This window comes from Callorhinchus milii, unplaced genomic scaffold (assembly GCF_018977255.1).
Source record: "Callorhinchus milii isolate IMCB2004 unplaced genomic scaffold, IMCB_Cmil_1.0 Scaffold2, whole genome shotgun sequence".
In the NCBI taxonomy this organism is placed as follows: domain Eukaryota; kingdom Metazoa; phylum Chordata; class Chondrichthyes; order Chimaeriformes; family Callorhinchidae; genus Callorhinchus; species Callorhinchus milii.
The window spans coordinates 71,168,206-71,190,021 of record NW_024704743.1 but is presented as its reverse complement, the minus strand read 5'-3'; the positions used below and the strand labels follow the sequence as shown (position 1 = coordinate 71,190,021).

General features: G+C 41.1%; 1 protein-coding gene and 1 non-coding gene across 3 annotated transcripts in view; one reads left to right on the top strand and one right to left on the bottom strand.

Moving 5' to 3' along the window:
* The window catches only part of ctnnal1 (catenin (cadherin-associated protein), alpha-like 1), a 155,183-nt gene that overhangs the window by 35,828 nt on the left and 97,539 nt on the right, over window positions 1-21,816 (bottom strand). For both annotated transcript variants that reach the window (XM_007897569.2, XM_007897570.2), the window contains exons 4-5: window positions 13,288-13,407; window positions 3,906-3,995 (exon numbers count right to left, since the gene is read on the bottom strand). In XM_007897569.2, the coding sequence (XP_007895760.1) occupies window positions 3,906-3,995; window positions 13,288-13,407 (210 nt within the window). The remainder of the gene's footprint in view (window positions 1-3,905; window positions 3,996-13,287; window positions 13,408-21,816) is intronic.
* Window positions 6,618-6,690, top strand: trnav-uac. The gene has a single exon. It is a non-coding gene; the product is annotated as a tRNA-Val (tRNA).

The window sequence follows — 21,816 nt, the reverse complement described above, 5'->3', positions numbered from 1 at the left end:
AATCACTTTTTTCTGCAGTAAATGCAGTTCCAAGAATAAAGACATTTTTCTTTGAAGTTCAGTTTCCCTCGCGGCTTCTCGAGCTTGCAATTATGTCTCCTGATACTCCTTCTGCACAAGACCTCTCTTGACCATTCCCTTCATTAATCTTTGCATTTGATATAGTGCCTTTCACATCAGAAACGCTTCAAAGGATATACGGGAAAGTGTAGTGACTGGGTATTTTGTAGGTGAATACAGCAGCCAAGTTGCACACAGCAATGTTCCACAAACAGATGTTATGTTTGATTTGGGACAGATTTATCCAATCAATGTTTTTAATGCTTTGAATTTTAGTTTGTTCAACAACTTAACTTTAATTTTTCCGTCATATTTCTTATCTCAGTACTGTTACCTATTAAATAATAATCCTTGCATTTGATATAGCGTTTTTCATGTCGGGAGGACGTCCCAAAGCGCTTCACAGAACACACTGTAAAGTGAATTGACTGTATATTTGTGGGCGAACGCGGCAGCCAATTGCGCACAGCAATGTCCCACAAACAGTCGTAGATTAAAAATGACCAATTTAATTATTGTTTTTGTTTTTTTGGAGGGATTATTATTAGGCGTGTGGAGTAAGGAAACTTGCCCAAGGTTTCGCCCTGCCTGGAATTGAACTCAGGTCTCTCACTTGCAAAGCGAGTGCTCTAACCACTGAGCTACAGGACTCCAATATTACTCTATATTGATGTCAGGCCAGCTCAGCTGGTAGCATTATTGCCGCTGAATCAGAAGGTTATAGGCTTGAGGCCCACGTTGAGACTTTAAACTTACATACAATACAAAATTACATTTGCAAAGTGCCTATTCCATCGGGAGGACGTCGCAAGATGCTGAACCGTTAGGGATTAGGACCTGAGCGGTGGTGGACGGTTGGGATCAAGGAGGATAGAGGAGAGGGTACATAACATAACAAGTCCACTTTGCCTATTCAGGTGATCAATAATGATCCTCTGGCACTATTTGAAAAAAGGGCATTCCTCCTAGAAACCTGATCACCAATCTTCAGATAAAATTAAAACTGTGGGACATTACTACATGCAAACTAATTGCTGTGATCGCCTACAAAATATGCCTCACAGAATATCCTGTGAAGCCTTTTGCGTATCCTTTTGATGTGAAAAGCGCTGTATCAAATGCAAGGATTATTATTATCTTTCAATATTAAATGCATTTGTGATTCACCAGTCACTCTGAATTGTACCCTTTTTCTCTGTACATCCTGCTTTTGCACACAGCTTGGTATCATCTGCAAACTTAAAACATTCTACTTGTAATACCTTCATCAAGATCAATGATAAAATATTGTGATTAGACGAGGTCGCAGAAATGATCCCTGGAGTATCTTTGCTGGTCACTTACAACCACTACCCTGGTTTCAAACTTAACTGATTTATTATCCAATTTACAGCTTCCTATTTTATCTCAAGAGCTTTCACTTCAACCACAAGTCTCTTGTGAGACATCTTATATATCTTGAAGGCAGTTGATAGCATTCACCAATTCCACTGCACTCTGAAAGAATTCCAATATATTTGTGAGCCATGATGTACCTGCCTCCCATAAACCCATGGTACTGCTATTACTGCCTTTAATCTTGTTAAATGCATTTAATTCATTAACACTTCCTTTATTACCGACTCCAGCACACTCAATGTCAAACTATAATTCACAGAATAGTGGATCTGACCCATTTTAAAAATCAGAAAACCCAACAATTATTTTTGCCAATAATGTAGTGTGATGCCTGCATTGATTGAGTTGCAGTACATCTCTTTGTTTCTCCCCTTCTTATTTATGGTTTCCTTTACTTTGAACCCCAGTCTTCCAATCCACCCACCCCATTTGTACTCATAACTCTACAAATATGCATATTATAAAACATTTTCTCCTTTTCACTGAACTTTTTAAATATATTTCCTGCAATTTTTTGCATTATACAGATTGTTCTCCTTCATTGGGTTCAGTTTTATAGATTTTTCCGGGCACCTGTACTGTTCCTTGCAATAGATTTTTAAAACATGTTTATGTACTAAGCTTAATTTATTGAACAGCTGTGTGCAATTGGCTGCCATGTTTCTCCCACAAAATGTCAGTCACTCCAATTTACAGTATATTCTATGAAGAGCTTTGAGATGTCTCAACAACGTGATAAGGTGCAAAATCAAAAGCAAGGATTATTATTATTAACAACATTTTAATATTAGTCTTCTGTTTCCATGGTATTCATTTAATTTCCATTCATTCCAATATTTCTTCAAAACCACTCTTTTGTTTTGCTCTTTTCCTGTCCAGTAACTAGTCCACATTTGAAGTGCTGTGGTTTTAAAAGCAGATTTTCTAAAAAATCTTCCTAAATCCATCGCACAATGTCAAATCTAATACCATTTAATCATCTGTACATAATATGCTCCCTTTCCTCTATATTCTCCATTATCTCAAACTCAATACCAACACCAACTTATTTAACTATCATATTGTACTACTTCCACGCCACAATATTACACCATTAGAAGGCCAGTTCAGTCACACTTCAATACTGCAGATCAATCTTAAAGCTGATCAGTTCTGTAATTGGGAGCCAGTGGAACCTGGCGAGGACAGGTGTGATGGGGATACCGGGTCTGGTGTGCTATGTGGGCGGCAGAGTTATGAATTAATTGGATCTTGTGGATAGTTGAGCCTTTGGAGACCAGCGAGGAGGGCATTGAAATAATCGGGGCAGGAGGTGCTAAAAGCTTAGATGAGTGTTTTGGCTGTGAGGTGTGATCGAGTTGGAAGAAAGCGACCCTGGTCAGGGACCAGATGTGGGGTAGGAAGAGCAGTCGAGGATCTTCCTCCCCCATGTTCCCGATTTACTAGGGCACACAGGGAGGAAGGGGAGGCAGCCAGACGGATGTTTTCTATCTTTGAGATGAAGAAGTTCAGGACATCTTTGCACTCAGCATTAGATATGAGGATCAAGGTTGCTTGAAGAGATGCATGGAGGAGTTGATGAGTGATGGAGAAAAGCACTTTGGGGGTTATTTTTGGCCTCCAGAAAGGCCTGGGAATAGAAAGCAGTTTTGGCCTGTGAGACAGAGAGGCGGTAACTTGAGCCACATCTGGCGGTGAACCGCGAGGCCGGTTTTGTGCCATCCAATACACCATCAGGGCTTCCCCTAGAACATGCATTGTTTTCGCATGTTATTACATTGAAATGTCTCATAGTCTCTCACAAGTAATTATTGTCAAGTGTAGTGATTGCAGTAGAATGTGACAGGTTTCATTTGCAACTGGTTATATTCAGAGACCAATAATGAATTCAAAATTGATCTGGGTTTTACACCACCTGCGGGTAAAATTCCTCTCCCTGCTAAGTGTAGTGAGTTTGATGATGTACATTCTTCATTGCAAAGAAAACACTGAAGGTTATTATGCCAAGCAGCAAGAGAAATTTCACGCTTCCAGTTTCATCAGTGTTTAATTAGTAACTCAATACAATGTATCTAAAAAAGCCTAATGTCCGAGGATAGGAGCACTTTAGAAAACATTAATTGAAATGAATAGTTTTTAAATGATTAAGGTGCAAATAAGCATTGCCTGCCACCTAGTAAATGACTGTTTTCAGAGATATTCAGGAGATTAAATATTAATAAATAGATGACCAGAAGCTTAGCAGCTAATTGAAAAGAAGGTTGTGTGTATCACCAATGCAGATTGGCAAGCAGGAACGAGAGTGGAATTATATTGCAGACAGAGTTGGATTATATTCACAAGGGCAGACGCTTTTTGCTGTTTTCTGACCACACACAAGAATGCAGTGCATTCAGACCTAAATGCAGCCCATTGAACTGTTGCGTTTTTGCCCATATTGTCCTTACCTTTGATGCAGTTAGCAGCATCATGGTGCACTTCTCGAGGACTGCCCTGGCAGCTGCCATTCTTGCCTTTTTCTTTTCATCTTTCAGATCCTAACAAAAGAGAAAGGATTTATTTTGCACTCTAGCATTTCAATTCTAAAGACACTAAAATTCTCATAGGATAGCTCAAGTGGGATTGTGTCCCAGAGTGCAATGGAGGCTATTCTCTTGAGGGTGGGATAAAAGCTTTTTATTGTGGAAGAACAGACAAAATATTGCACAGCAAGGGTGGGCTTGTTGGAACAGACCCCAGCTGCTATTCTTAAATTTTTTAAACATATAAACCTATATATTACAAATCTATGGCGATACGGTTGCAAGGGGAATGACAGATTCCCCCTTTAGTAGTGTTGTTCAAGCTTTTCAGACACATTGATATTGATTTGTCTATTTCCAAGCACAAATATGACTGTTCTTTGTTCCAACTCTGCCTCCAATCCCAGGATGGCAACATGAGAACATTAATTTTAAATTAATGGAGGCCCTCATCCTCACCTATAAATCCCTTCACACCCTAGCAGCTCTCCAATCTCCTCTTTTCCCACTCCGCTGCTGCAATCAGCTAACACAAGCTGCGCGTCCTCCACACCACCATCTGTGATTGAGATTTCCGATTTTACACCTCTAACCTTTGAAACTCCTTCTCCTGAGAGATCAGGCAATGTATAAAGGTGTACTTTTGTTCGTAAAATTCATGTGGTCAATATTGAGGAAGATTTGAATATTTATTAATATTTATTCAAAAAAAAATCCCATTTCACTGATAAACTGGTGTTTTTTTGTATAATTATAGACCGGATCAATGCAATTAACAAAATGTGAAGGCTCTATTCAACAGATTGCATGGCATAGTTAAATCCTGCGTACAAATTCAATTTGACAGAAAAACATTAAAATGAAGTTTATTTTTGTATTAGATTAGTTTTGCTCACTCAACAAACATCATGTTAAGAATGCTTTCATTTAAGTTTGATATTCTTACATTTCTTACTATCTTGGGGATGGGGTTGAAGTGGGAATGGAGAACAGACAGATTTGTGTTCAGAAATAGACAAACCAATGAAAATGTCTGAAAGTCTGCACAACACAACACTTGGGCATCAAAACTGTACCTACTTTTACTTGGTAGTGTTGGGGCCCGGGCTGCTCAATTGGACCGCTATACAGTTACTTTATTCTAGGATTTTTGTGGCAAATTCGTACCGATAGTTGAAAATAAATCCAGTAAGAATGTAATTTAGGGCATGTGATGAGATCAGCACACAGCAGACTGACAACTGGAAACGAAAAGACCACCCACTATCAGCTGAATTCCCGAATTTAATGAACTAACTGGGTTTTCAAAATGCATTTCATGCTTCATAGTTTCATGGTATTTCAGAAAGTTTTGCATGCAATACTTATAACCAAGATTAAGGCTCAAGGAATGAAAGTCAAATTAATCAGCTTGATAGAAATGGCTGAGTGATAAAAAGATGAAGGTCTCATCGAATTGAAAAGGTTCTTCTTTTGCCTTCTGTATCAGCAAGTAGTGGAATCCCACAGGGATTTTTGTTCCGTTTCCCCTAATGTTCACATTGTAAGTAGAAGTGCAGGACAACTCCATCGTTAAGCACCTCACTATTCAACGTCACTTAAAACACAGCTATTCTGTGGGCCAGTGATTACCATTTTGAATACTCCAAGAGTGAGTCAGCCCGTTTCCTTTTAAATCAGCCAGGAATATGACACATGCTTCAGAGCATTGAAAACAGACTCCCACATATGTATACCACCTACACATGGAACTGTTCCTGTATCTTTCTCTGAAGGGAGGCACCTTGCTTGCCTAATTAGGAACAGTATTAGGCACAGGTTGGCAAGAGAAGGTTTGAGGACCTCAGAGAGTGCACTGAGGTACTGTGCTGAATTTAACCATCAAAAACTGCATGTCTTGCTATTGAAAGCACTGTCTGGCAAGCTTTCCCCCTGCTTGTCCAGGTGGAATAGACCATCCTACCCATTAGGGCTTTGGCTTCCAGAGTTATCAGGAGCTGAATTGGAAGAGTCCCTGCCCTCAGTGACTGGGGTGATGACCAGTCCTCCAAATCCTGCCAAAAGGCCAGGCTGGTTGGCTGGCATCATCAGCAATGCCCTGGAATACTGCAGATCCACCTAACTCGGAAACCAGACTATTGAGACAGCTACAGAGGGTTGATTCGATTCCGACATTTGAATACCAAGCACATCACCTTAGAGCCAACTTGGATTGAAGGACCCCTACTGAGCTTCCTCCACTCTCACTTACCCAGGGAGGATTTTCACTAGTTGGTCATTTGACATCTCACAAGTTATGTTTGCACCTTCACTTGATGAATATCTGGAACCAGAAACCCCCTGAGAGCTTTCTGGTGAGCAGCACGACTCAGTTGGCAATTTGAGAGAACATTACCACCAGCCTCCTGTCTACAGCTTGGATACACGTCCCTACTCACTGGCTCCATCAGCGGAGCTTGAGCAGCAACTACTAACCACTCTGTAAACCAATCAAGGTGGACACCAAGCCCTGGATATATGAGCATGTGGTCATGAACACAGACTCATCAACAGCAACTTGTGTTTATATAGTGCCCGCCATGTGGGGAAGGATTTCCAAAGTAATGCCTTCCAGCAGCAGTCCAGCATGTGCAAAAGTGACCTGTAGCTTAGTGGTTAGAGCACTCGCCTTACAAGCGAGAGACCTGGGTTCAATTCCAGGCAGGGTGAAACCGTAGGCAAGTTTCTTTACTCCACACAGAGCCTAATAATAATCCCTCAAAAAAACATTAATAAATTGATTATTTCAATCCACAACTGTTTGTGGGACATTGCTGTGCGCAATTGGCGTTTCTCCCACAAATATACAGTCAATTCACTTTACAGTATGTTCTGTGAAGCGCTTTGAGACATCTAGAAGGTGTGAAAAGCACTGTAGCAAATGCAAGGATTATTATGATTATAGTGATGACTTGAGCAAGACTTGTGGCTATTTTTGTGTTTTCTTCTGCAATTGAATGTAAGAACTTTCATATAGTTGTTTGTTTTTAGCTATAAAGCCACAATTTTGACAGGACGTAGAAAGAAGCTGGTGATTTCATGAGGGTAAAGGGAGATGCAAAGTGGAGCACAGACAGACAGGGAGATTCAATTCAATGCACATTTATATACAGTAATGCCTGTAAAGTTCTTCACAGTGCTGGATGGGCACCGAGATGGAGGGAGAGAGAAGGTTAAGGTTATAGAAATCCATGTCCTGACTGCCTCCATGTACCTCATTCAACTGATTCAAATGGATAGATCAAGATGGGACTGGGAGCAGTTTCTTCCATCTGCTTGCTAACAATGCACAGCGCATGGTCCAGGAAATAGGTGAAAATTTACAGAGCTGATATCCTCTGGTTAAAATAACACAAAGACACGATAGGGATCTTAAAAACAAATACAATTTTTAAAAAAATTACATAGCAATTGGCACTGACACTTAGCCACAGTGCTAATCATTACAAGACAGCTTATTTTAAATATTCAATATTCTATTACGTCCTTGCAGAGGCTATCAGTTTTTGGCCAAAGCTGCAACAAAAAACAAATAGACGTTTAGTTTTTATGAACAATTAAAATAGAACTGCAGCCATCCATTTCTCTGATCAATGTTCACAACAAGCTGTGTTATAAATTACTCTGCCTGGACCCACTAACCCAGCAACATAAAAGTGTTACAACCGTGTAGCTTCCACTCACTACACATCATTTTGTCAGCTAAATATATTGCATTTTGCCTTTGTTCTTTATTGTCTGTTTTTTTAATAATACCCCAAGGAGTAATTTAATAAAGCATTATTGGAAAAAGTGTACTCATACAGCATACTTCACAACCAATTCAGGACTGAATGGGTAAATTAATCAGTCTGAAGAGCCCCAATCAGGACTTTAATTTCCTTATTTTTTTCCCCCTGTGAACAGTTGCAGCAGTGTATGAATGACAGGTACTTTCTGAGAAGGCCCAATCAATCATTCCACAATTCTACAGTATCAACACGTTGATGGCATTACAATGCACTTCCATCAATCACTCGGGTTTGTCTTGTCTTAATAATGTATGTTTGTGCCGCTATATAATTCATGGTCCTGTTGCACTGCTCAAGTAACCTTGTTTTACAAGACTCACTTCAAACATTTTGTCTGCTTCTGTACTTTTCTCCTCTGCAATATTTGTTTTACAAGTTGCCACATAACAAATATTGTAAATCAATCACCGAGCCTCAAAATTTCACCTAATCTTAGTCTGCAAGACTAGTTTGATAGCGTAAAACAATGGGAAATTCTTAATTCCAATTGCAGAAGAAATTTCTAGATTTTTTCACATTTCTACACAATCTTAAATAATAAAACAAAATAATATAGGACTTGGTGGAATTTTATTTCAAGCCTCTGGTGAGATAGTTTTTAAAAAGTATTTTTAAAAACATATTTACCAATAAGAATGTTGGAGTGACAAATGGTCATTCAGACCTTGCCATGAAGGTCAATTTCAGGACCTCACATGAGAATCTTTTATCTTATTCTCACAGGAAACCTGTTTCATGCCACTCCTTGTGGAATCGGGTGTGATCAAAAGTGATCACCGCATTGTCAGTGTTTCTGCATTATGGCAACACCGATCACCACTTGTGGTGTCACTGTGTACGTGCAACAACAACAAGATTACATTTGTATAGCACCTTTCACGTCGGGAGGACTTCCCAAGGCACTGGACAGAGTACAGCATTTCAGATGGCATGGTCGAAGAGGAGAGTCTTGAAGCGGGACTTGAAGGAGACTAAGGAGGGGGCGAGGTGGAGTGACTGGGGGATGGAATTCCAGAGGTTGGGGGCAGAGTGGCTGAAGGCTCTCCCGCCAATGGTGGGGCGGGTGGGTCGGGGACGTGGAGCAGGCCAGAGCCGGCTGAGCGGAGGGAACGGATGGATTGGTAGGGGGTTAGGAGGTCGTAGAGATAGGGTGGGGTGAGGCCATGGAAGGTTTTGTATGTGAGGACCAGGATCTTGAACTGGATCCTCTGAAGGATAGGGAGCCAATGGAGCCGGGCGAGAATGGGGGAGATGGGATCACGGAGTTTGGTGCAGGAGAGGACACGGGCTGCAGAGTTCTGAATTATCTGCAGTCTGTGGAGGGAGGAGTTGGGAAGGCCGACAAGCAGGGTGTTTGCATAGTCGATTCTGGAGGTGATGAAGGCATGAACAAGAGTTTCAGCGGTAGTGGCGGAGTCGGGCGATGTTACGGAGGTGAGGGAAGGCAGAGCAGGTCATGGCTTGGATATGGGGAAGACAAGACACTGAGGTTCCTGACTGGCGGTGAGTTGTAGTGTGCAACCATGGAGGTTGATGCTGCCAGAGCCTGAGGTGCTGAGGCGCTGGCGCGAGCCAATCAGGAGGGCCTCAGTCTTGTTCACATTCAACTGTAGGAAATTTGCCCTCATCCAGGACATGATGTCCGACAGACAGTCTGTCAGGACAGCAGTGGTCCTGGAGTCGAGGGTGGAGGCAGAAAGATAGAGTTGGGTGTCATCTGCATACATGTGGAAGTTGACCCCATGTCTGCGGATGATGTCACCAAGGGGGAGCATGTAGATATTAAAGAGGAGAGGGCCAAGGACAGAGCCCTGGGGGACGCCAGACGTGACAGTGCGGGGCTGGAGGAGAAACCGTTAGAGGCAATGAAGTGGAGACAGTGAGAGAGATAGGAATCGAACCAGGCAAAGGCAGTTCCCCGAAGATTACGTAAAGAGGAAAGGCAGTGTATGAGGATGGAGTGGTCGACAGTGTCGAAGGCGGCAGAGTGGTTGAAGAGGACAAGGAGGCAGAGGGAGCCTTGATCACAGATGTTCAGAATGTCATTAGTGAGTTTGACCCGGGCTGTTTCCATGCTGTGGGCAGCGTGGAAGCCGGATTGGAGGGGTTGAAAGAGGGGATGGTGAGAGAGAAAGGAGCTGAGCTGGGACGCGACAACTCGTTCCAGGACCTTGGAAAGGAATAGGAGGTTTGAGATGGTGCAAATCCGATCATCTCACTTCCTGGGTGCCCGCCAGCTCCCAAGTGATGTCTGTGGGGACATAATGACCAGGAATTTGACCAATTTTAGCTCGGGCCCTGACCAGCTATGTGCTTTGATTGGTGGGACGTCCCAAAGCAATAAGGTGCTATATCAAATATAACCATTGCTTTCATTTTTAAAATGTTTAAATTAAAAAACCTAAATATTAAGCCACATCTTCTACATTGTATACACAGATGATCTTAAATTCAATTGCAAAACAAAATATAGTATAAAGGCACATAATGAATCAGTTGTATTGTATGCATGTTAAAAAAAACATTTATAAGTACGTAACATTTCTTGCATCAACAAAATATAAAGACACAAGTCGGATACTACACACTGTTCAAAAAAAAAGTCTACTACTATGAAAGACTATTCTGGAGTCTCAGAAAGAAATCAGTTAACTTGCACCAACTCAAATTACCTTTTTATTGCTCTGATGCACAACACAGCCAGGTGCTAAACTCTGTCGTGTATGTAACATGGGCAGCTGTGCCTCCAGATGTATACTGTTCTCGAATGTGCCTCAATAAACTATCTAGTGTACAACAATAAAGGACGGTTTAGGAGATCACTCCCTAGAAATCACATCGGCCACATCTCAGCAGATTGTACTCGTAAAACCAATCAATACTCGATGAGATGAGAGACTGATTCACAAGTGTGATACAAGTAAAATGAAATGGTCTTGTATGTGTGAACCTTTTTAAGTCACAGAGTATTCAATCTCCAATGAGTTAACCTGCTGTGTCATGGATCATGAGGCAAACATTACATTTGTGTACAAAGGTATGAAGTGGGCAGGATTTCAAGTATCAAAAGGTGACCGATTAAACTGAAGTGATGCAATGTATATTGTTGCAGTGGTATTCACTAAAACAAAATGTTTAACTATTTTACGTTTTATCAGCATAGAAACAATAACACTGTTGTAATAATAATCCTTGCATTTGATATAGCGCCTTATCACGTCTTTGAGGTGTGTCAAAGATGCTTCACAGAATATACTGTAAAGTGGATTGACCGTATATTTTGTGGGCAAAACGCCGCAGGCAATTGCGCAAGCAGTGTCCCACAAACAGGCGTGGATTGAGTGACCAATTTATTTTAATTTATTTTGAAGGGATTATTACTCTCGGAAAAGCGATCCGCCAATCAACTAACAACCTATTAGTATTAGTTGTAGTATGAAAGGCCAAAAAGCAAAAGGATATACTATATTGAGAAAAGCTAGTCCTATGGACTCCACTGTTACATCATTCCAATTTGAAAACACATCTATTTATTCCTCCTTTGGGTCCATTAGCCAATGCTCTATCCATGCTGCCACAACCTCTTTTATATTCTGTATCTTGATTCTTTCAACAAGCTTTCTGTGAGGCACCATATCAAACACTCTTTGAAAATCTATATACACAATGTCCAATGCATTCCCTTGATCCACAGACTCTATTCCTCAAAGAACTCTATTAAATTTTGCAAGCATGACTTGTCTTTAATAAATCAGTGCTGGCTGCCATTACTTAACTAATACTTAACTAAGTGATTATTTTATCCTGCTGTGAAAATTTTAACTACTCCAGATGTTCGTCTGACTGGTCTATAGTTACCCACCAGGCATCAAGGCCTGTTGACTTTTCTACTTTGTGCTCTGCCAACTTTTTCAATACCACTTCCTTTTCTATTGTTATTCCCTGTGATCAAAACATCTTCTCTTGATGCCTAGTCATCAGTAGCTAAATTTTCCAACTAGACACCGCTGACGTATGGAACTCCCCCCCTCAACCCTTCAGTCTCATCACCCACCCCGCCATTATAGAACACTACGTGAAGGGAGCTATATAAACGCAAGTTGTTGTTGTTGTTATACGCTGACTACTATCAAACTCGACTAAAGAATGAGGCAAAAACTGCAGGATACCTGCCATTCCTCCTTTCTCATTACAAGATTTTATTCCATCTCTAATTGGATATTTCTTTGTTTATATTAATGCTGCCCTTCACAACCATGAGCCTGTGCCATCTTGTTCTACTACAATGGAAAATCTGAAAGTATTGTTCCAAGTTTACTTTCCCTAACCCATAAAGCACCTTATTTATACACCTCTATGAAGTCTCCTCTGAGATGTCCTTTTCAAAACTGAATAGCCCTAGTGTTTTTCATAGATCATCCTGTAACACTAGATTGAACCTTTGTGCTCTCCTCTGCACTGCTTGAAAGGCATGGGTATTCTCCTCATTTGCTGCAAACCCCTTATGTTGTGGTGACCAAAATTCTATGCAAACTGAGCACTCGAAACGTGGCTTCTGAGGATCTGAACTCACTTGATTTAGCAATGAACCTACCAACCAGTTTTGCTTTGTTTATTGCTATCTTACACTGTCTGGACATGATGAGCTACATGTCAATTCACACCCTTAGATCTCTTTCAACTTCTCCTTTGTCAAGTATTATCCATATTCTGAGTACATGGGACCTCCCACTTTGACTTGTACAAGGAATACTTTGCATTTCATCTGTACTGAACATTATTTGTCAGAATGCAATTTAATTCTAAGATTCTGCACTTAATATCATTAAATGAAAGTAAAATGCACCGTGTAAACCATTGATCATCATGTCAGCACTCTAGTTGAACTGTGCACAAGCAGCTAATCATCCAAATCAATCTTGATTAATCGTATCATGGCTGTTGTGGGACATTGGGCTGCCGCATTCACCTACAAATACAGTTACTCCACTTCACAGTAAATCCTGTGAAGCGCCTTGGGACTTTCTCCCAACATGAAAAACGCTATACCAAATGCCAGAATTATTATTATTAGTAGTGACTATCCTCGTTTGCGGGAGGTAAGCGGGGTCATTGAGTTGAGCTGGCTCCGTTTGAATGTTAGAATCGAGTCAAACCTGCATGGTGACTCTGTAGTCTGCTCCTAAGCCAGGTGAGATGCAGCTTTACAGGGCAACCGACCAACCTACCTCATCAGAGGGCACACCAGTCATTGCAATTTGGGATTTCTCCCAGTCAGCTTCTTTTAACTCTGAAAGCCAAAACACTAATAGGTAAGGTGGTCATAATTGAACAAGCAGCAGGACGTGTGTCAGGCAGCAGCTAGTGAAAATAGTAGGGAGACATTCTGTGCTTCATTTGGGTTGTGATGGGAAAGTTTAGAACACCACAAACATTAGTGAAAATTCCTTCATCACTGCAGCTGATCTAATACCTACGTTTTGTCGGTCTCCTGTCAAATGGGCAAATTCTACCATCTCATTTCCAAACTGACTGAAGATCTGTACGAACTCCTGAAAACTGCTGACTTTTTCTAACTGCTCCAATGTTGTAAGAACCTGGAAAAAGGCAAAACACAAGACTTTACTGAAGGAGTTCATTCTAGTAATAAATCAAGGTCGATTCACAGGTTACAGTACTACACAGCACCAGAACAATTGCAAATTGTCAGTCAGATTATTAAGTCTTCAGTCCTCCAACTGAATCCTACCAGAAATAAAAAGCCTTAAATTTTCAATTTGAAAACATAAAATCTAATCGGATCCTGAAAAGATATTAACCTTTATAGATCCCCCAAATACCTTAAAAACTATTTACAGAAGCTAGTCTCACGACAAGCAGCTCGTTCCAAATAAATTAGTTTGAAACTCATTTTTAACCTTAATCAAACATTAAACCACATCTTAACCAACTTTGAGGTGAGATGGAAAGCCTGAGGAAGCTGACCCCATATGAACGGTTCGTCAAGGAGTCATTAACCCAAGATGTTTCGACAATCATGTCACTTTATCTTTACTAGTTAGTTTTGCTCTTTCACACCATCGGGTATAGTAGCTCCCCTCTGCCAATTTCAAAGTGACCTTCAAAGCTACTTCAGCAATGGTAGTCATAAATAAAATAATTTTTTGTAAGATCACACAGAAAGAGACAAGAATGTTGAAGTTAACCTGAATTATTTGTAATCATTCGACGATGTAAAAACGAGTACTGGAGTTCGGCCACAAAAACACAGTCACACCACTTTACGTGACTGTGAAACACTTTGAGATGTCTCGGCAATGTGATAAGGTGCTTTATCAAATGCAAGAATCATTATTTATTATTACCCTCAACACGACTTGAAAGTAGTACTTCATCATTTTTCTGCCGTTAATGGCAAACAGAAACAAGGAAGCACAGAGCTGCTTGGAACTCGAGAGAAAAAGGAAAGATACAAGAACAGGCGACATACATTGCTGTTTGCAGGTTATTTGTGGTAAAAAAAATGATAAATGATTCTACGGCAAACAAGTACACTTTAGACAGGAGGCATTTATAAAATACATAGCTCAGTTCATTCACATAAAACCAACAAAATATTTCTCCAAACTATAATATTTCCTAGTTTTATTGACAACATCTTCAGCAATAAAGTGAACCTGTCAACATAATTTCTAGAATCGTCAGCATTACTTTAATCTATAAACCAAAGACAACCAAATATTTATCACAAAGGACAGTTAATATTTCATAATGATACATTGATATCAATCCTCTATAACCAACAAACGACATCTTGATTGATGGGAATTTTTTCCAGCTCAAAAAATCAAAGCTGTTTTTCATTTTGAATGGCTTTGACGATCATAAAATTGTTTTCTTTCCCTCCTAAAAATCCAATTGAGTTCCACATTAATAGTAAAAGCCACATGAGGAAAAGTATTAAAGCTCAATCAGTCTGGCTGGAGGTTACTGCAAAGTTCCCTTATTTTCATTTTGCAGTTACAATAATCATTTTACAGATCAGCAATCTTGCCTCAGGTTATCCATAAGGCAAGTTCTCAATTAATATAACAAATTAATACAGCAAACTTCAATTAGAGTATCAAGTGTTTCGCTGTACATGGACAGTGAATCCCAGATAGTTTGTGGCAACCTGTACAATTGCCCCCCCAACCCCCCCACACACACACAATGATTATTAAGAACGATTCCACTTAATCCATAGGCACAAACGGAATACATTAATACGAATTTGGGGGACGGGGGAATGGTGTTAGTCTGGAAACTGCTAATATCTAATGAATCTACAACATACTATCATTGTGGTGACTGTGTGACCATTAAACTGATCTCTGAAACCAAGGTGGGAATTAATGTTGAAAACATCTTTCAGCTTCTCCTGCAGTACAGTGAGCATTCTTAATGAAAAAAAATTGTCTACTTGGAGAGTCATTGAGTAGAGCACGGCAAGATATCTCACAATCCAGCTCCTTTGGTGATCTCTCTTAGGATTCATTGCATATAGTTATACTGTAATGATATGCTACTGCCTCCAAACTGATCTGATCGCACAAGGCTGACATCTTCATATACTGTGAGAAGTCACATTGAGCGAGCCAGCCAGAATATCAGTAACATCATGTACTCAGGATTGAGATACAGTATAAGAAAAGTGTCTGCTGCTCATCCATGGCTTTAAAACAGGGTGGAGGTGAAATAATATTTACAACAAAGGTTTGGTGCACAAAATGTGTCGGATATAATGAGCAAAGGTAAAAGCGTAAGACAGAAATCTCCCGAAAGGCTCCTTTTCCTGGGAAATCTATGGCAATCAATTGAACAAGCTCAAACATAAAATAGGGAGCAATCGAAAAACACTACTTGAATGAAAGTAACCAAAATAGCGATGTGTAATCATCCAAGACAACATAATTTCACACAGGATAGCGTCAAAGTGCTTAACAATGGCGGAGCTTGATGTTGAACCGTGGGGGAAGAGTGAAAGTGACCATAAGCATGGTCGAAGAGGAAGGTCTTTAGGCGTGATGGAGGTTGCGGAAAGGGATTTTATCAGAGAATGAATACGGGTTAGTAAGCTGAGAATTGAACCTGACTGGGTTCATTAAGCCCTAGGGATAGGCCAGGAACGTTCAGAAGGTCAGAGCAACAGGAGAGAAGATATTGACAGGAGCCAAGGAGTATGGCTTCTCCCATCTTGTTGACATTCAATTGCAGGAAGTTTTCACTCATACAGGCCTTGATGTCTGACAAGCTGACAGAACATCAGTGGACCTGGAGTTAAAGCTGGAGGAGGAGAAGCAGATTTGGGTGTCAAAACATAAGAAAATCAAAACAGAGATCCAACTTTGGTCTCTCACGTTTCAAATATTGATGGCACACAACATTTCTACAATCATGGGTTCTACCCAGTTCATGAAACGAACAACATCAAGGGGCATGGTTTTCAGCCCAGAAAAGAAAAGGTGAAAGGAAGGTTTGGTTTCAACTACTTTACACAAAAGCACTGAATACATGCAGCAGACTATCCAGGCAAGGGAGAGCAGTTCCTTAACTGGATAGTCAAGGGGAGGGTACTTATATTTTGGAAGAAGATTGTGACAGCAAACTCGAAGGAATTAATGAAGAAAGTAATTGAGGAATACATGTCAATTTTTCAAAAAAAACACTATCTCTCAGAAGATTAACCACAATGTTCTATAGCATGCTTTACATTCCAATGTTTTTATGTAAGCTCCTGAAGAATGTGAATAAACCACAGGTACAGATAAAGCTCTGCAATACCTGAAGGAATTGAGTGAAATTCCAACATATCAGTCTAACATTTCTCAACCCTGACCCACTACATTGTGCAGAGAACATTTACAGGGTTCCCAACAGCACATGAAGCACTACGTTCCAGGCAGCTTTCAATTCATTTGGGTCTGAATTTATTCTGTTTTCCTTTAAGCCTGATTTTAAATAATTATCTGCGATTCTTCCCAATCAGTTCTTAATTGTAACCATATCCCATTCCACGTATATCTATCTTCTTGGCTATTCCTCATAGCTTTGGGCTCCCATTCCACTCTTTCCCATCATGTCTATCTCCCACTCCAAGGCTCCTTCGTCAGTCTCTCAGTCCATTTCCTTCCATTGCATCTGAATCTCAGTTTGTTCCTTCCCAACATATTGGTATCCCAGCCTGCTCCACCCCGGCCATTGCATCAATCACACAGTATGCCCGTCCTTCGGAATAGAAGTTACACCGAGGTCCCGTCTGCCTGTTCAGGTGGATGTAGAAGATCCCATAGCACTATTCAAAAAAAATGTGAGTTTCTCCTCGTGTCCTGGCCAACAATCCTGCCAACCTCCTGCTACCACCTCCGATCAAACAAAGTGTGGTCCAAAAACATAATCAAAACAAATGTCTATTCCAGTGTTGGCAAAGCAGATCATCCTCTCTTGGACGTGCCGAGAAATAAATCACAGTAAACAACCCTGATTACGATGAGGCCAAGGAACAATTGCATCATTGATAACTGTAGTCAAAATGGAAAATGCTTAATTTAGTTCAATTTTAAAATCAGTACAATCTTATGCACCAAATACCTAAAACAACACATGACTCAGTCTCATTTTTCACCAAAAAGAACTCACAAAGCAGAAGCTTATTTTTCTAGTGAACTATCAAGTCCAGTCATACATATAATATATCTTTCACTGAAATAGCAGTATGAATACCCATATAAAAGCACAGAAATGGAAATAAATCCCTGTAGGTTGTAATTATTATGGCCAGAACTCCACAGAGAATAGAAATGAGATACAGACCTGACTAACATAACATCTCTTGGGAAATCAGACAAGAACAAGCAGGTTTCAAACTAAAATACTGAAATTTCAGGTAAATGTGATTGTATATTATCTGTAGCTTTCCCCTGAATACCGGTGCTGAACGCTGTGGTCTCCAGTGTAGTAACAATATCCCATTATTACACTCAATTTTATCCCTGAATCAATACAACCACCTAATCCAATGTAAAGAATGAGCTTTATCATTAGTGAGACTTTCTTTAAAAATATTAACAACAAGAAGTACTTCAATGTTATTTAACTGTTGAATTTCTTTTGATTTTTCTAGATTAAACAGTGAACAACAACAAATTACATTTGTGTAACTCCTTTCACGTTGGGAGGATGTCCCAACTCGACAGTCAGGGAGTTGGGATCAGGGAGGATGGATAGCAGGGATGGTAGGGGTAGGAGGGTGATCGATGGCATGGTCGAAGAGGAGGGTTTTTAGACATGCCTTGAAGGGATCAAGACAAAGGGACTGTAGGATGGAGTTCCAAAGGGTGCGGGCAGAAAGCCTGAATGCCCGACCACCGATGGTGGGGCGGGCGGGGGATGTAGAAGTAGTTGCTGAGCAGAGGTAGCAGACAGGTTGATATTGAGTCATCAGGTCACAGAGGTAGGAAGGAGCAAAGCCGTGAAGGGCTTTGAGGGCGAGGAAGAGGATTTTGAACTCTAAACACTATCGCTATCTTGGAGAGAATATTGAGCAGTATAGTGTGATGCAGACCAATTAACATTCACAATAATAATGAACCAATTGTTGAAACACAAGATCAATGCTGCATCTTCCCTTATCAGCAGTTTCTTCGCATTACAAAGCTCTTTAAATCCTGAATAAACAGTTTTCCAATGATTTCAGCCCTTACAGATTAAACAAAACTGTATACAGGAGAATGGAATAGATAAAAAATATTATAATTATGAATAAAATTGATTTTTCAAACAAGTACTAATGCTGAAACGAGTTTAAACCGACTTTGCAGAAACCAAAGGAAAAAATTAGAAACAACGTAAAAATAAAAGAAGCTATCTCCAAGGAAGATACCGAATGCAAGAGGCAATTAAAAAGATGAGGAAGAGGGTTGCAAACACGTTGCAGAAGAGAGATGAAAGAATTAGAGAATTTGCTGATCAACTATTTAAGCTGTAGAATTTTTGCCTCAATTTACATAGAATGATACGTCATAGAAACAGGCCATTCAGTCCAACTGGTGAGATTCACTTCAGTGTGATAGGATGAGTTTGTTACTCATCAGACCTATTCCAGCCATATAGGCACTTTATCACAGAAGTATTTAAACTAGTCAAGGGGCAAACTGTGATGCATTGGAAATGTCTAGCATTCCTGGAATAGTGTGAAAAGTAGAGCATGATCCAAACTTGTGAAACCAGCTCGAACAAAAGATTACTAGTAGGTAATTAACAACCTCAAGAAAGATGTGAGATTAGAAGTCATTTCTCAACTCCCTCATATAGTAGCAATTTCATAGACTATAATCGAGGGCCATTTAGCATTTATATTCAACATTTATCACATCAAAGGAAGATTCTTTCCCTTCCAATCCAGCGCTGCTCTAAATAATGTCCTCAAAGAAGGCATGTGGCATTATGCTTTTGACTGCAGTATTCAACCAACAGTTAGCAGCAATCTTGGGGGGTTTCACCTTCTGTTGTTGCAATGATTTAGTGTAAATTAGTAAATCTCTTTGGAGGAACAAGTCACTAAACAGTTTCAGAGATTAATTTGGCTGAGGCTGAGGCATGAGTCTGGTCAGTCTAGGAGGAAGCTGCAAAATTTATTTCATGTGAGAAAGCCTAGAATAATCTTATCGTTATTCAGCAACAAAATCTTATACTGCATTTATATTATACATAAGGAGTTGGGACTGATCCAATTGAGAATACTGCGGGCAGTTTTGGTCACCTTATGATAGAAAAGAAAACATTGCCCTTGAGAGAATACAGAAGGATGCAAACAAGATAGTACTGGGAATTAATTAGTAATACCCCCCCCCCACACGCGCACACAATAACAACAACTTGCATTTATATAACGCCTTTCATGCGTGGTAGTGTCTCAGATTGCTTTCACGCATGCATACACATAATCTTAGATCAAAAATTTCTAATAGCCTTAGTCTTAAAATTTAAGAATGCGCACAATTTTGGAACATTTTTTTAAAAAGATTGGAAATTTTAACATGATGATCTTAATATATAAAATGCACATTGTTGTTGTTATGATAAGACTATGAGAAATGTTGGACTTCTTGTGTGTCGTGTTGTGTAACATGTTCTCTTGGATAACTATTATGGGAAGACAGTACAATTGGGCTCAAGAGTCAATGCTAGTAGATGCGTTTCTAGAAAAAAAAGTGGTTTGAGGGATAAATGAGGTCTAAGATATTTATTGCAATTTCTTACTAAGGATTCCAAGTCCTCAGTAAGAAATTGGAGTCCAAGTCTCACATGGATGTTCCTGCTAACCAACGAAACATTAAACCAATCTCCCAAAGTAGATTGCAATGAAAGTTGCAAAAAAAAAAGTCTGGTTGGAGTTACATAGTTCCAGTGACGTACTTAAATGAGCCCAATGTCCCTGTCCTATTCCAGCCATTAATGACCCTCTTTGGAAATAAATACTATCTTGGAATTGGTCGTTCACAACTCTGAGCCCAGACATATAAGGGCAAATGGGTATTTTCCTTCAGGATAATCCTGGAGGCGAAGAACAACCCCAGGCTTCTGTTCTCCACCACATCCTGACTCCTCCGTCCCCCCTGCCACCCCGCGCAGGTCATCTCCTCCAACCTTCACTGCAAGGAGATGCTGGATTTCCTTGAATCCAAAATCAAGGGAATCCGCTCCGCGGTCACTCCCCCTCCAACTTCCACCCACCCCCCACCCCTTCCCTCCCACACACTGACTCCAACTTTGAACCCGTTTCCCACCCTCTGTCACCAAACTCATCCTGTCCTTGAAACCCACCACCTGCTCCCTGAACCCCATCCCCACTCCACTCCTTATCTCCCAGCTCCACCTCCTTGCCCCACTTCTCACAGACACTATTAACCTATCCCTCTCCTCTGGCTCTGTTCCCATTCCCCTCAAAACTGCCACCATCACTCACACACTGAAAAAACCCTCCCTTGATGCGTCGCAGCTATCAAGCTGCCGGCCCATCTCCAACCTCCCCTTCCTGTCCAAGGTTCTCGAAAGAGTTGTCGCCTCCCAGCTGCGTTCTTTCCTCTCCACCCATTCACTATTCGAACCCCTTCAGTCGGGTTTCCGTGCTGCCCATAGAATGGAAACCGCCCTGGTCAAGGTCACCAATGACATCTTTACCATCTGCGACCAGGGCTCTCTCTGCCTCCTCGTCCTATCGGCCGCATTCGATACGGTCGACCACTCTATCCTCCTCCACCGCTTGTCCTCCCACCTCAACCTTCAAGGCCCTGTCCTTGAGTGGTTTAGGTCCTACCTCTCCCACCGTCTTCATTTTGTCACTGCAAACGGCTTTTCCTCCACCCCCCGCACTGTCTCGTGCAGTGTCCCTTAAGGCTCTGACCTCGGTCCCCTCCTCTTCACCCTCTATATGCTCCCCCTTGGTGACATCATCCGCAGACATGGGGTTAACTTCCACATGTATGCGGATGACACCCAACTCTACCTTTCCTCCTCTACTCTCAACTCCACGACCACCGATGTCCTGACAGCTGCCTGTCCGACATCGAGTCCTGGACAAGAGACAACTTTCTTCAGCTCAATGTGCGCAAAACTGAGGCCCTCCTGATTGGCTCACGTCAGCGCCTCCGCACCTCAGGCGCTGACAGCATCAGCATCCAAGGCTGCACTCTCCACCTCTCAAAACCAGTCAGGAACCTCGGCGTTCTGTTCGACCCTGAGCTGTCCTTTCTTCCCCACACCCACGCCACAACTGGCACCGACCTTCCACCACCTCCGGAACATCGCCAGACTACGGCACTACCTCACCCCTCACGCTGCTGAAACTCTGGTCCACGCCTTTATCACCTCAAGGCTGGACTATGGGAACTCTCTCCTCGCCGGCCTTCCCGGCACCTCCCTCCACAAGCTGCAGGTCATTCAGAACTCTGCAGCTCGTGTACTGT